The sequence below is a fragment of the Saccostrea echinata genome, unplaced genomic scaffold, assembly GCF_033153115.1.
Source record: "Saccostrea echinata isolate AGI-Se365-2 ecotype Australia unplaced genomic scaffold, CSIRO_AGI_Sech_v1 ptg000017l, whole genome shotgun sequence".
In the NCBI taxonomy this organism is placed as follows: Eukaryota; Metazoa; Mollusca; class Bivalvia; order Ostreida; family Ostreidae; genus Saccostrea; species Saccostrea echinata.
This window is the reverse complement of record NW_026889766.1, coordinates 5,238,146-5,252,758: the sequence shown is the minus strand read 5'-3', so window position 1 is coordinate 5,252,758 and position 14,613 is coordinate 5,238,146. Positions and strand designations below refer to the sequence as shown.

The 14,613-nt window shown below is 36.8% G+C and overlaps 1 protein-coding gene across 1 annotated transcript; it reads right to left on the bottom strand.

Moving 5' to 3' along the window:
- Positions 1–245: 245 nt before the first annotated feature.
- On the bottom strand, positions 246–9,256 carry LOC133189158 (zinc finger protein 473 homolog). Its single transcript, XM_061324567.1, has 5 exons — positions 9,043–9,256; positions 6,309–7,220; positions 3,654–5,748; positions 2,407–2,491; positions 246–1,725 (listed from the first exon to the last, which is right to left on the bottom strand). Exons 2-5 carry the CDS (start codon positions 6,952–6,954, stop codon positions 493–495), a joined length of 4,059 nt encoding a protein of 1,352 aa, XP_061180551.1. The 5' UTR covers positions 6,955–7,220; positions 9,043–9,256; the 3' UTR covers positions 246–492.
- Positions 9,257–14,613: the final 5,357 nt, after the last annotated feature.

The window sequence follows — 14,613 nt, the reverse complement described above, 5'->3', positions numbered from 1 at the left end:
TCATCCACTAGATTTGATTATGTTCAATATTAGAATGCTCTTAAAGTTTTTTTTTTTTTTTCTTTTGCCAAATTTAATAAATCTGATATATTTAATAAAAAAAAAATTTCATGAAAAACACATTTAGATAAGGATCTTCAAAGATCATTTGAATTTTATCTTTAAACATACCATAATAATGAATAAACCTCTAATTTTCCAATATACTTAAAATTAAAAAAAAGAAACATCTTTTGATAATCATAAAATGCTAACTTCTTAGTAAATTAACAGAAAAATGGCTCCTTAGAAATCCTTAAGGCATAATGCTTTTTCATTAAGCTTTTTCTTGATTTCTGACAATTTTCACAAGATAATGATGATGATATCTATTAGACACATTTTGGCCCCTACAATTGAAATATTCTGGAAAATCTACAACCACAAAAATATTACTTCTAAAGCTTTTGCTACCTCTAGGAATTTTTTTCCTAAAAGGCTTGCGTGGACGAGTTACTTCCCTTTGTTTTCAAAATGGGTTAACATATGATTGGTCAGTTGTCTACGTTCATAGTACGCTTTTTCACAGAACTGACACTTGTGTGGTTTGTTTTTGTTGTGTGTGCGCAGGTGCTTGTGTAGCGTTCCGTACTGCGTGAATGCTTTTCCGCACGTGCTGCACGAGTAAGGTTTTTCCCCCGTATGAATGCGTACATGACAGGTGAGATGCTGTTTCTCCACAAACGCCTTTGGGCAGTACTCACACTTATAAGGTTTATTGCCACTGTGAATCATCTCGTGTCGTCTTAGACAAAACGAAGCACTGAAACTCTTTCCGCACGTTTTGCATGTGTGAAATTTGTCACTTTTAGTCGGTGAAGTTGCCTCTGTGGCTTGACTCAGCATTGTGTCATTTCCATTTTTTAGCGCATGAGTCTTCATATGGCTATCTAGCGTTTCCTGATCTGTGAATTTGGCATCGCACATGTCACAATTCAGACCTATGTCTTTGGTATGACTTTCAGATGTCGTCAGATTAAGGCCAACATCACTAGATGATGTGTATGTACAAGAAACTGGGGGACGCGTGAACGCGGTGTTGTAGTCTGTGAGGCCTACCATTCGTGCTCGCTGTAACTGAGCCATGTACTCGAGTAAACTCTGGTGCATCTCTGGCGCCCTCTGTATCTGGGCCATGTGTTCCATCAGACTCTGGTGAACTTCAGACGTGTTTGCCAATAAATTCAGTGACATAAGACTAGTGGTAGGATACCCGTACAGAAAGTCATATGCGGGTCTCTCAGACTTAGACCCGCCTCCCGTTCCTTCTGGTTTTTCATTACCCTCAGAAGTGTCCGTATCTTCCACCTGCCCACCAACATTTTCTGCCCCTGGACTGACCTCCTCTTTTGAATTTTCTCTGTCCTCATCCCCTGTGACTGATGCTGTTTCCTGACTATCCTCCAGCGTAGCAACATTAGGTCTCATTTTGTTACTTATATCTAGACTTCTGCTCTCGTCTGATACGTACGGAGACTTGATGACAGGACCATCACTCTGGTTCTCTCGCCCGATAATTGCACTTTCGATTTCCGAGGGCACGGCTTCACCGTTGACTAGTTCTTGTGACTGCTTTGGGAATTCGTCCTCCTCGCTGATTTCTCTCTTTATCATAAATTCTGACAATTCCTCTTCACCTTTACTCCCCACATTCATAGCCTGACTCAACTGCTGCTTCCGATGAACCTACAGAAAATTAAACAATGTACCCTATATACTCCCCTATAAGTCGGTTTTTTAGGAGTTAAACTTTGGTCCAAAACCCTTTATCCGACTTATATGCGAGTCATAAAAAGATTGTATTTTAGCAAGTCAATCCCTCAAATTTAAACTTAAAAAATACAACCGACATATAGGCAGACCGACTTATAGGTGAGTATATACGGTAGCTTAGTTAGAACTGTCTAAAAGAGACATACATGTAACCCCCCTCATCCCCATGGTTAATATGCAAAAGGTGCACACTAATATTTGACAAAGTGCAAATCAGACACGTAAATTTAGATGTATACCACATAGTGAAAAATGAAAATTTTAAGCCTCACAAGAATAGTGAGAAGACAGATAAATGAAGAAGGTGGTCCCATTACTCCAACAAGAACATAATTTTTATACCGTAAGAAAGCTGAATGTGAGGGACAGATTACGCAATAAAAGAAAAGTGGACTCGAAGTACCTCGTACCTCCTTAATAAATAAACATGGAAACAAAACAAACAACAAAACTGGTTAAAAATGTTTTAAGGTAGTTTTTTTTTAGAATAATTAAGTAAAATTGTCTTTCAGCTAAAACTAAATTAAAGGTAAGTAATTTTTTTGTAGTGTAACTCATTCCACACAAAATTGTAGAAATTATATCTGATGTTACCTGCATGTGGTTGTGTAGAGTCCCGTATTGAGTGAAGCGTTTCCCGCACACAGAACACTGGTGAGGACGTTCTCCTGTGTGTATCCTGCAATCAAAAAAAAATTAAATTATTCCTAACAATAGCTAAAGAATAAATGATACAAAAAAAAAACCCCCCAAAAAAACCAACAAACCAAAAGAAAGTTACAAAAAGATGAACTAAAATCAATAAGTCATCAATTTTAGTCTGCCAAACTAAAAAATATTAAAGAGCCTCTATACACTACACACTAAAGAGTTCTTATTCCATAGTTTTTTTACACAGAGTGATCTGCCCTTAGGTCTAAAACTATATAAATTGAAATCTATAGCATTTCACTCTACTTGTAATCAGTTCAACCATTTTTAACTTTTTATTAGGTCGAACTAAATTAATTGAACACTTTATTTGTATGTATTTTCCCCATTTTAATAAGCAACAGTGATTTCTGTTCATCAGTACTATGTTGTCCAGGGCTCTTGATTCTCTATAATTGGGGCCGTTCAAAGGCCCCATTCCCAATTCAAAAAAAGTACCTTTTTTCCCAATTTAATGTTTTAATTTTCCCAATTCATTTGGTCACTTCCCCAAATATTAAAGAACATTTAGTAAAATATGTAGTTCCTAAACTTGTTATTTATCTTTTTCTATATTACAAAACAGAAATTTAGTTGATAACAACCACCAGAAACTCAATATATAATGAATTTAATGGATATTGTCTATTTATGATTTTCCCTAATTTCCTCAAAAGGTCGCTAATTTTCCCATTTTTCACAGCCCCAGCCCCAGTCCCAAAAACTGGTGTGAGAGCCCTGTTGTCTTTGAAAATTTTTCCTGAGGGTGAATGGCAGGTTTAATATGCTGAAAATGAAATACACAGAGAGCACTTACATCTTTCTATAAAATGATTTTCTCAATATTCAAAAAAAATATTTTCCATTAGTTTATAGAGGTTCCTTAAAATCTCTTTGTTTCAAAAGAAACAAACTGATAAAATTATGGGTCATCCATAGTGAATCTATGTATTTTTCTAGGAAAAAAAGGTATCAAAAGTTCAGTTTTTATTTAAAAAATATATAAATAAAACTTTAAAATTCTGATTATTTGTAGAATTTTTTTTGAAACAAGAAGCATATCAAAATGGTATATAATTTTATGTAAAAATTCTATAGAAAACATGCTAACTTCTGTTTTAGCCACCTGTCTGGTTAATCAAAGTGCTCACCTGAAGTGAACCAATAGTTGCTGCTTCTCCACAAATGACTTTCCACACACCTGACATCGATTAGGCTTTAATCCAGTATGTACCAGCATGTGGCGTCGTAAGCAGGACTGCATCGTGTACTTCCTGTTACACACATCACACTGATACGGTTTAGCGCCATCTACCTTACTGGTGAAGTTTCTCATCAACATGTCGTTGATCTCATTCATGGTGCGAGAATCTCGATCCACCTCCGCATCTTTTCCACTTCCTGAGTCGGATGGAACATCTGTGGATACCTCCTGGTTGTTTTCTATGGCTTTTGGAGAAGAATTTTCAGTATCGCTTACTTCTGCAGCAACTTCCTCTTGCTGAGGCATGATGGGTATATCTTCATGTTGGTAGGTGACATCACTTCCTGGAGGTGTGTCTGACTTGATGTCATCTGCTGTGTACATATACCGGGCCTCCTCTACAGGCTTCTCCGGCTCTGGCTCTGATATTGCTGTAGTGTTTTCTGGATGATCGCTTGGCAAGTAGGTCATCATTGCCACCTTATCTTCATCAAAGGACAGATACATTCCAGAGTCCATTTGAGAATGTTCCGGTTCTTTTCTTACCTCAACTTCCTGTTTCCTTGGTATGTCCTCATAAATGTGCTTTGGGGTTGATGTCTCCAATGGTTTAAATGTAGTATGCGTCTTCTCATGGCGCTTCAGCACTTCTCGCCGTGAAAATGTTTTAGGACATATGGAGCATGCATAAGGCTTTTCCCCTGTATGTGTCCGCATGTGCACCACGAGGCGAGGCTTATCAATGAAGCGCTTGCCGCAAACACCACAGACCTCATCTCTTTCTCCTGTGTGAATCTTCATGTGTCGACGCAGAGAGAACGGCGTAGTAAACTTACTATGACAAATCTGACACCAAACAAAATTCTTCTCACTGTGCTGAGACATATGTTTGGTCAGTTCTGCAGAGGTTTGGAACTTCTGAGCACAGACTTTACAGGAGACCTCAAGGGTCATGTTGACTGCAGTGGACGTAGAGCTCTGACTTTGATCATTTTCAACAACGGGTGTGTTTAATAGTGCTGGTGATCCTAAAGATTGCTGGACTGCTGCCTCATAACTAGGGGGAGGTGGTGGGTGAATACCGAGGGGTGAGGGATACGCCGAGGTGGAGGGGTCAGCTAGAGTCTGGGTGGCAGGAATACCTGGACCCACAGCAGAATTGACGGTGGTCACAACTGGACTTTGATTTCTTCTGCGTAGTAGTGACTCGGTGAGACTAGAAAATGACTCGAGACGTTCAGACTTGGAGGAAGTGACAGAGTTGTCACTGAAAGTTTCTTGAAGTTGATCTGTTGAGGTATCAGCTCGAGTTTTTTCTACCTGTGGATTTGGTAAAACTGACATGTCGTAATTTTGATCCGTTTCTGGTTTCTTGTAATCTAAACCAGCATAACCGGGGTATCCAGCCATAAGAGCAAACTCAGAGCCCCAGTTAGGAAATCTCGCAAGAGTCTGTGCAAACAGTTGATTCTGTAGATAACCCTGCAAAAACTGCTGTTGGTCCCCAAACACATGTTGATACAAGAGATTATTGATCGCCTCAGTGTCGGACACATGGGGAGGGTTGGGGTACCCAGAACTTTCTCCCAGTTCCTGCTGATCATGTGACATATGCTCTGTGCTCGGAACACTCAGAATCGTAGTCTTTTCAGGAGCCCGAGGAACCTCAGAAACATCTCTGTTTTCAGTCACCATGGGAACTCTCTCTAATCTGTTCTCAGATGATACCTGGTCACTCTCTGAACCCACTGTTGCAGGTACAGAGTTTTGAACATGTTTCTGATTGGCTGGGCTCTGCTGTAGGTGTTTTTGATTGGCTGAGCCCTGTTGTAAGTGTTTCTGACTGGCAGGATCCTCTGCTTGGGCAGATTCTGCAGGGACAGGGGTTGCAGGAGTCTGGTTGTTGGCATTTTCCCCTTTGTTGTGTATTTGGCGGTGCCGGTACAGCGTGCCATACTGAGCAAATTGCTTCCCACATGTATTACATTTATAAGGGCGTTCCCCGGTGTGCGTCCTCATGTGGACGACCAAACTCCGCTTACCTAGCAATGAAAAAAAAAATCATAATATGTATATATATGTATATAGAAGACTACCTAACTCTGCTTACCTACATGCAGTAAATGAGTAATGTTAAAAAGTATATATAAATGCTTGCTAAGTGCTTGATAAATCGCTGAATACTTTCAAGTCTTTAGAATACGAAATGAAATGAATTTGCTATATTTGATGCTTCATTCTGAAGTTATAAGATAACATTTCAATAGACAAAATAGACATCTATGTATTAAAATATAAGAAAAGGATCTCTCTTGTGATACAACCTGATTCTATGTTTGCATAATGTTTACACTTGTATTTTCATTAAGAACTTATCACTTGGCAACATAACACAGAATGAACAATGTATCAAAATTAAAAGTGTCCTCTATCAGGAATATACAGTACAGCCTCTTTATTCCGGCCACCAATAATCTGCACACTTCACCTTCTAGATGAAAAATTGGTGAGGAACAAAGTATATTTAGACATACCAAGTATTTATATTTTTCTGAAGACAGTGTGCTATCCCCATGTTTTTTTTTCAATTATTGGTACTTACCCACAAACTCCTTTCCACAAACTTGACATGTGTCAGCCTGTTTGTCATAGTGGCTCTGCATGTGGCGATACAATGTGTAGGATGAGGTCAGCTTCTTTTTACAGATCGGACATGTCAACATATCCCCCTCACTAGGACCTACATTCCCAGAATCTGTGACATTATTAAGGGCAGCTGCACTCTGCAGGTTTTCAGTGGTTTGGTGTGAGCCAGATTCGGTAGCATGTGGTTCAGAATGAGCATGCGGTTCTGAATTAACCAGAACTTGGTGAGGAGGTGTAATTGGTATTGTGTTTTCTATGGAAGCAGCAGGTTTGGGATGCATTAGCCCTGGTTGTGAACTTTCTGCAGATGTATGGATTTCATAGGAAGAGGCAGATGCTGGGTTTGTCACCATGGTGACTGTTTTTTCTGGTGGGCTGGTGTTGTGGGCGTGGTGGTTCTGTGAAAGGTCAGTGGCGGTGACATTGACAGTCTCCTGGTAGGTTGCCTCTGGCAACGGTTGCCTAGACAACATGGCTATGGTGTTCCTCAATCCCAAGATGCAATGGTACAGCTCTTTTTTGCTGTGAGTCTCTATGTGGTTATTGAGGGATGTGAGCGTGATGAAAAAATTCCCACACACCTGGCACTGGTTTGTATCCATGGTAACAAGTGTGAATAAGTAAACAATTAAAAGGTTCCTAAGTAACTTATCAACATCACAAAGAAGGTTTATTGTCTTGTGTTTTCAGCTTTACACCTTCTCTTCTAGCATGTTTATAGGTTAAAGCTACGCTGCACTGGAAATGTTGGTGGGTCTCCATTATAAGCTGTGAATAAACACAGGGCGGTTGATTTGGTTCTACAACTAAGCAGTGGGTTACATTGGTCCATGGGATTGATCCTTTCAGCAGTTGAATAGTACTACTCCTACAATATAAAGGTGTTAATTATTAATTAATATTCAAAACCATACAAAAGTTAACAAATTTTTAGAAGCGCAAGCAAAACAGTTCTTGTAGAATTCAATAAAAATCTTATGGAATTCAATATTGGCAAAAAAAAAATCAATACTAAAATGATATTTGTAGTATTAATCACATGTTAATATTTCACTTTACTCACTCTACTCATATTGAATCTCAGCTAAATAAAAGACTGAAATTTTAGTAACAAAGACCTTGGGGTTTTTTGTCCGTTCTTTAATTTTCCAGGTCTCAACAGTAACTAAAATAACACACTTGTCCATCGGACAAGTTGCCAACAAATGCTACTTGTCCAAATTCACTGTTTATACTTGTCCGACTCTGAACAGATGCAAAAAAATTTGAAAAAAGAATGTAGTTATCGTGAAAAATAAAAACAATACTGATCAAAAATACAGTAGCAATATCTGTAACCTTGTCTCAATCATGCTGGTCCATCAACACTATCTGTTAAGTGTGACTGAGCCCATAAGACTTACATTGTTTCAAATTGGTACAAACAGAAACTTGTCCGACCTGACAAGTGTGTCTGGAGATTGACTTGTACAATCACAAAATGAACTGGACACAGACATTCAAACAAATGTTAATATTGAGCCCTGTTTTCATCAATAATAATCAACAGTGAATCCTTACATATATATAGATCAACTTAAGATATCATTTTATTAAAGCTCTGGACATAAATTTTCAGTATATGGTTGGCAGTCAAATTATTCATATAGAGAATGCTTCACCTATAGGCATATACAGACTTGTCAAAATTTTGAAATCACTGTCAGACATTTGGTCTGACAAAGTCAAATGTTCTGTCGGACGGGATGAAGTTTTGTCAGATCAAATACATGTCATATTATGACGCTGAAAAAGGAAAATAAATAACTGCTCCTAAATGTCCTTTATTATTTTCAACAGCATTCAATCTCACAAGTTTCTTTCTTTTAGAGAGTCTTTAATAAGAGACATAAATGTTTCATGTCAATTTCATCGACTATCGTCACCATGCGGCCATCTCTTCTGTTTTGTAACCTACACCTGCGTTCCAGATCTTTTTAAAATTTGGATCAATACATGCTCGAATTTCTTCTTGAAGGTAATAGGTCCAGACAATTTTTACCAGCCTTGCCGACAGGACCGACAGATTTCGACAAGTCTGATATATGTGCAGTCTTAATAAAAACTCACTAGCCCATGCCTAGTAAACATTGCCAAAAAAGTAGTCTGACCAACTGACTAGTGAAAAATTACATTAGTAAAGCATTTTGAAATAATATTATATGGAAATAAAGAAAACACGCTAGTATTATCTTTTCTTTGCTTATCTCTTATATGTTTTATGTTAAAAAGACCCACTGCACTTAGAAATATTTGAAAATGGTCATTTAGTACATTTACTGGGTATAATCTATCTGTTCAGGTAAGTTTCATGCTTTGTAATGTTTTTTTAATCAAAAAGAAACATATTTTCCTGTTAAAATAGAGTGTCTGCAGTTTAAGCCTGAAAGTTAATGACAGTTTACTCAAATCTTTAATATCACTGAACATTATTGAATTAAGGATCAGGGTACATCTCATAAAGCTCTATTATTGCCTAATGGGCGCCTTATACTAATTCACTTCGAGGAAATTCGGATATGCACCAAAATGAGCAAACCCTTTTCGTCAAATTTCCAAAAATCTTCCGTATAAGACAGTGTCAACTGTCTTTATAAAGCGCTCCGGTGATTATGTATTTGATAATCCCAATAAGTAATGGGAAAACAAACCTTTTCTATCATCAACATCTCTAGAAATCCCAGTTACAGCATCAACCCATATGGCGTCAAATTTACCATTCTGGCGACTCCTTTCCAAATTTTTAGCCTGCCATTGTTGAGTTAATTTGTAAATGCATCCTTTTTATCAGCATTATGCACGATTTGGGTCTTAATTTTATCATTTTTTCAGCATTTCAAACAAAGGAAAAACCATCCCGAACAGGAAATTATTCTTGATAACATACTTTACAGAATCGGATACGCAGATATCTTGTTTCCGAAAAAGTGATAAGAGGAGATAATTTATAATAAAAAATGCATTCTGCCCAATTTTTCTCTACGGATTATATCTGGAAAAAAGACGTTATGGTATTTAGATTGACACTTTTATCCTTACAGCCATAGAAAATAAATTCATACACATATCATTACATGTATTTAGTTCATAGGCGTCGGAACCGGGGAGGGGGGGGGGGGGGCTCTTTTTAGCGATTGTATGTTCGTTCGCTCTAAAATGGGTTCGCCCTTGACGCCGTTCGCCCTAATTCTATTTCGCCCAGAGTCTTTTCGCTCTAAAACACGTTCGCCCAAAGTCCGTTCGTAGTTTGTATGTTAGTCGGTTAATTTTTCGTAATTTCCTTTAACATGTTTAATTTTATTGATTTCATGATTTTTTCTGATTTAATTAATTCATTATACTTGAACTTTCAGTATAGAAGAAGAAATAAAAAGAAACTGTCAAGTAATCGATGTGATACTCGTTTATTAGTAATGTTTAATAACGTTATATAAGTTGAGAATAAAAGATTCTTTAAAAAATAAACCCGTTGCTCAGACGCTGCTCTTCCCCAGTTAAAATGGCCCATTAACATGATTAACAGCGCTCTCAATTTCATTGATTATTTTCAAAACATACATGCGAACCTTAAGAAAAAAAAACAAAACAAAGAAAGTGTTTACAGTACTAAATTAACAGAAATTAAACCGATTCGTCTTTGATAAAAAAAAAAAATCGGAAATAAAGTCAGTACTAATGGAAAAGCAATATATTTATTATTTTTTACTAGTTCTATTTAATAACCAAATTGAAAAGATAGACATAAGATAGGCTTTGAAAACTGGGGCTTAGCCCCACAAACGTTTTTGTTTTTTTGTTGGTTTAACCCCCCCCCCCCCCTCCCGACACACACACACACACTTCTAAAACCTATGTAAAATTCAATTCAATTCAATTCAATTAGTTTATTTACCAATTAAGGGCCCTCATGGGGCAAAAAAAGTACATTGTAATTTAACATTTATATATAGTCATATACATGTAATACAATATACATACACACAAGAGAGAAAGAGTACATGGTGTAGTTGATTTGATCCTTCTTTGTGCAATTTGAACGCGGGTAAGACCATATTTGATCCATTTTGGAGTAAGTACTATTCATAAATTATTCAATTCTTTTTTTAAATTGCATTTGGCTCCATGTTTTAAATTAAAGTATTGCATGAGAAGTTTAGAAGATCTCTAAATTGCATCCATAAGAGGTCTAACATAATTTCAAGGGAATGTATAAAGTACAGAATATATAACCCTCTCCTTCGCCATCCAAAAACCCTAGATATCTGCCTCCGACTGGAATGTTTAGTTCTTAGATCACAATCAAAGGTAAACCTACACTTGCCAAAAAGCGAGCCTGGTTCCAATCCCAATTTGATTATAGGTATTTTTTTTTTTTTGTTATCTTTTTGTTTAATAATTTGTTTTTTGTTTGCTTGTTTGTTTTTTGTTTTTTTGCATTCACTTATCTTCAGGTTACAATTCTTTGTTTTGGTCACTGGTCAGACAGGGTTGCTTGCCTTTGGCCAGATAGCTTAATTGGTGAGTACCTGTCTAGAGTTCAGGGGCCCTCGGTAAAAATCCTGATCTGGTGCAGCACATTTTCTTTTTTCTTGCTACATTTGGTGCCTTGCCATGAAAGTGACAGATGAAAGACCTGCCACGGAAAAGCCACGGGGGTTAAAACTTCTAATGGCAGAGGAATATACAGAGCGGTCAGGCAATCGCTGGTTGCCAAATAGCTCAGTAAACATTAGTAGAGCATTTCTCTAGGGAGACCTGGCCCTTGAATCATGAAACATCTTAAGCTTAAGTCAAAAAATGTATATTGTTCTAAAATGATTTAGAAATCAAGCAGTCCAAAATTAAAATGCTTTTCAACTTTACAACAATAGGCTACTATTGTATGCAAATCAAGCGTTTTGGCTCACAATTAAGTAATAAACATTTTATAGATGATAGAAAGAAGATGGGTGAACAAGGCGGGCGAAGTGCCTATAGTGCGACAAACATGAAGTGAAAAATAAAATCTTAATTATATAAAAATTTTCTTTGATATTTCATCTAACATTAAAGTATATTTTATGCTAAATCTCTACAATTTACAAAAATCTCACAAAGACTGAAATTATTTGCCTACGAAATAGCATACACACACTAAAGAGGACAAAAAGGATCAATTGATATACAATTACATTCATGTACATGAACTGTATCTGACATGGTCAGACCAGTGCGTGAACATACATGTATTAAATTTCATCAATCCTCTTCCAGAGTGATCAAACCAATTGCATGTACAAAAATTAAGTGAACTTATAATATTCATCTATTGGATAAGGAGGGCTTAAACATATTATTTAAGTCACATTCAAGATTTGAATAAAGACATTATCTTTGAGCTGGCTTGTCGACATAATTCTAGCACTCTGCGAACTTACCTAGAGTATGAGGGGGGCAATTTGTTATTGTTTATAAGAATTTATCATTGAAAAAATAAAATAAATAAATTCATATCTTTTTGTTCAAGTTGTGAAAAATACAAAGTATGTAAATTCATGCAACAAAAAATAATCTTTTAAACAAAAACATTGCATTTTATGCCTTAATTTCTTCTCCATTTTGTTGAGTAAAGAAGCATAATTATCCTCTTCGCCCCTGGAGGGCCGCTGCAACAACATGAACAGCTCTCCATCTGTGTCTGTCTTTGGCTGCTTGTTTAGCCTCTCCCCAGTACATCCTGACTGATCATAATTCCTCATCTAGCGTTCTTCCAAGTTGTCCAAGTTGAACAACCTCGTCTTCGTTAACCCTAAGGGTTCCAATCAATAGCCTGCTTCGTGATGTTGTTGTGTCTTCTTAAAATATATGCCCAATCAATCGCCATTTTTTCTCATTGAATGGCATCTGTTTTGGACTGCTGGTTGATTTTTTTCCAAGGTTCTCTAAATTGGAGATTTTTCTCTGGCCAGCTTAATTCCATGATCTGTCGAAGGCGCTAGGCTTGTTCACAAACACTTGAAGCCTACGATGGCCGACGGCAACCCTGTGATGGTACATATTGTCGTTTTGTACCTACCCTCACTGCACATATTGTCATCCATCGGTACATATTGTGATCGACCGGCCGAAAAGTTAAAAATGTACATATTGTCACTGGCCACATTATGTGCCTTACCCTCACTGCACATCTTGTCGCCCCACAAATATTTTTCAAGGAAAATTGACCAAAAACGCTGTACAATAGGACACTATTCTTAATCAATAGTGTCGGCCTGTTTTCTGACTGTTCTAGCTGTTCTATTCTGTTCTATTCAGGTTTCTAATCCATAAAAGGGGACCGATTTCCGATTTGTCTCAAACATGCAGTCTTTATTTGGTCTTGATACTGATACTCTTGTCTTACTGTAACAAATGATTATTTTGATTTTCCTATCATTGATGTTATATCTTCGTTAATTTCCCTTTTTATTGACGATACTTCCTAGGTATGAAACTGTCTACATCATCAATGAATAAAAGTGAAGATAACAAACAGTGATCGATCTCAAAAAAATCTATAAACAGTAAAAATCTGTGAACAAGGCATAAAACACTGACATCCGGAAATTCCAGAGGTTGGGCCAGGCGCCTAGAAGGAGTAAGCATCCCCTCTTGACCGATAACGCCCGTCGTGAGCGTTACGTATTATCAGGTACATGAAACATTCCGTAGTCCAATTTAGTATAAAAACAAAGGCCTTAACAACTGGTATAAAATACGTCAGCCAAAATACGACTAACTTATTGGTTATAATATATTAACAATTTAAGATCAATATAATGGCCATAGAATTTACGATATGCTGACTTTAAACGAGGTTGATGAAATCCCTCTAACATCAACTTATCTTTTAGTGGCCTGCCTCGGTTTAAAAATTGATCGAATTCAGAGCAAGCTTTTGAGAGACGTAAACACTGTATGTAAGTGATAAAGGAATGTTACTATACAAATAAGGGAAGTTGACGATGGAAAAGCTGAATTCATCTCGTTTGTCATACAATTTAATAAGTTGTTAGTCCTTTTCGTCTGTAGTCAGTAAATCATCAAATATGAAATAGAGGTGGCAGGCTTTGTGCTGTCTTTTATTTCAGGTTCTTTGGGATGTACATGTATTGAGTTGACATATGAATGGAAGTAACCATTGTTAATTGATAAAACGTCGTCGATATATCTGAATATCAACTCGTGTGTCTTCAAATACAAATAGTGAGTTTATGTGCGTGTTAATTCGTAGGAACTAAGTTTTAGTTTTTGGATGTTGATTTCCTGCCCCGTTGATTGTGCAACTGCATTAATTTTTCTTTTGCTGGATATATTGGTTGTAAAGACCAGATCTTTTTGTTGTTGTTGTTGGGGTCCACTGGATGCCACGGGAGGTGTCATTGATGTACGCATGATACAGTCAAATAACTATGCAGAAGAAGATAGATAACAAGAGACATCCTTGGCGAACTCCGTTATGTACAACAAATGGTGCTGTCAGTACTGAATTACATGTATAATCGAATGACTTGTGCCGTAATACAGTTCCTGTATAAGTCTAACATTTCTGATGGAATGTCTTAGTGTCCTAATATTCTTCAAATGGTTGTACGGTCTTTTTTGTTGAAAGCTTACCTAAAATAAAAAAAAATAGATATACTGTGTGTATTAAAAGTTTTTCTCTTAAATGTGAAAGTAAACTGTCTTTGCCTTTAGTTTGTAAAGACGTCTGATCAATTCAAAGCTCAAATTCTGGTTATGTGTAGCTGCAAACAAAGAGGAGACTACGGTTTCAGATCAAATGACCCTATGACACTGAATTAAAACATGAGCTTTCTGAATTTTTCAAGGCCCATGTAATAAAATAATGCAGATCATTTTTCTGATATGACCAGCTAAATGCCCATATTTAAGCATGAACTTGTGCATTTCCCCGTATTGTCTTAAAAGTTGCATAAGACGTCAATTTTCGGCAACAATTTAAAATTTCTTTGTCCAAGATAAAACTACAAATAGTAAAAATACTTCATTTCTACATAAAGCTACTGGTTCATCGATAGGCGTGGTTAAAAAAAAAATCACGTGTGGGGCGGGTCAGAGAGAGAAACAGAAGTAAGCAGGACTTGTAGCACTTGAATTTACAGAATCAAAAGCATGTAAATATAAGGAATAACTTTGGCGTTTATACAAATTATCACGCAAGCCAATCGCTTGATCACACC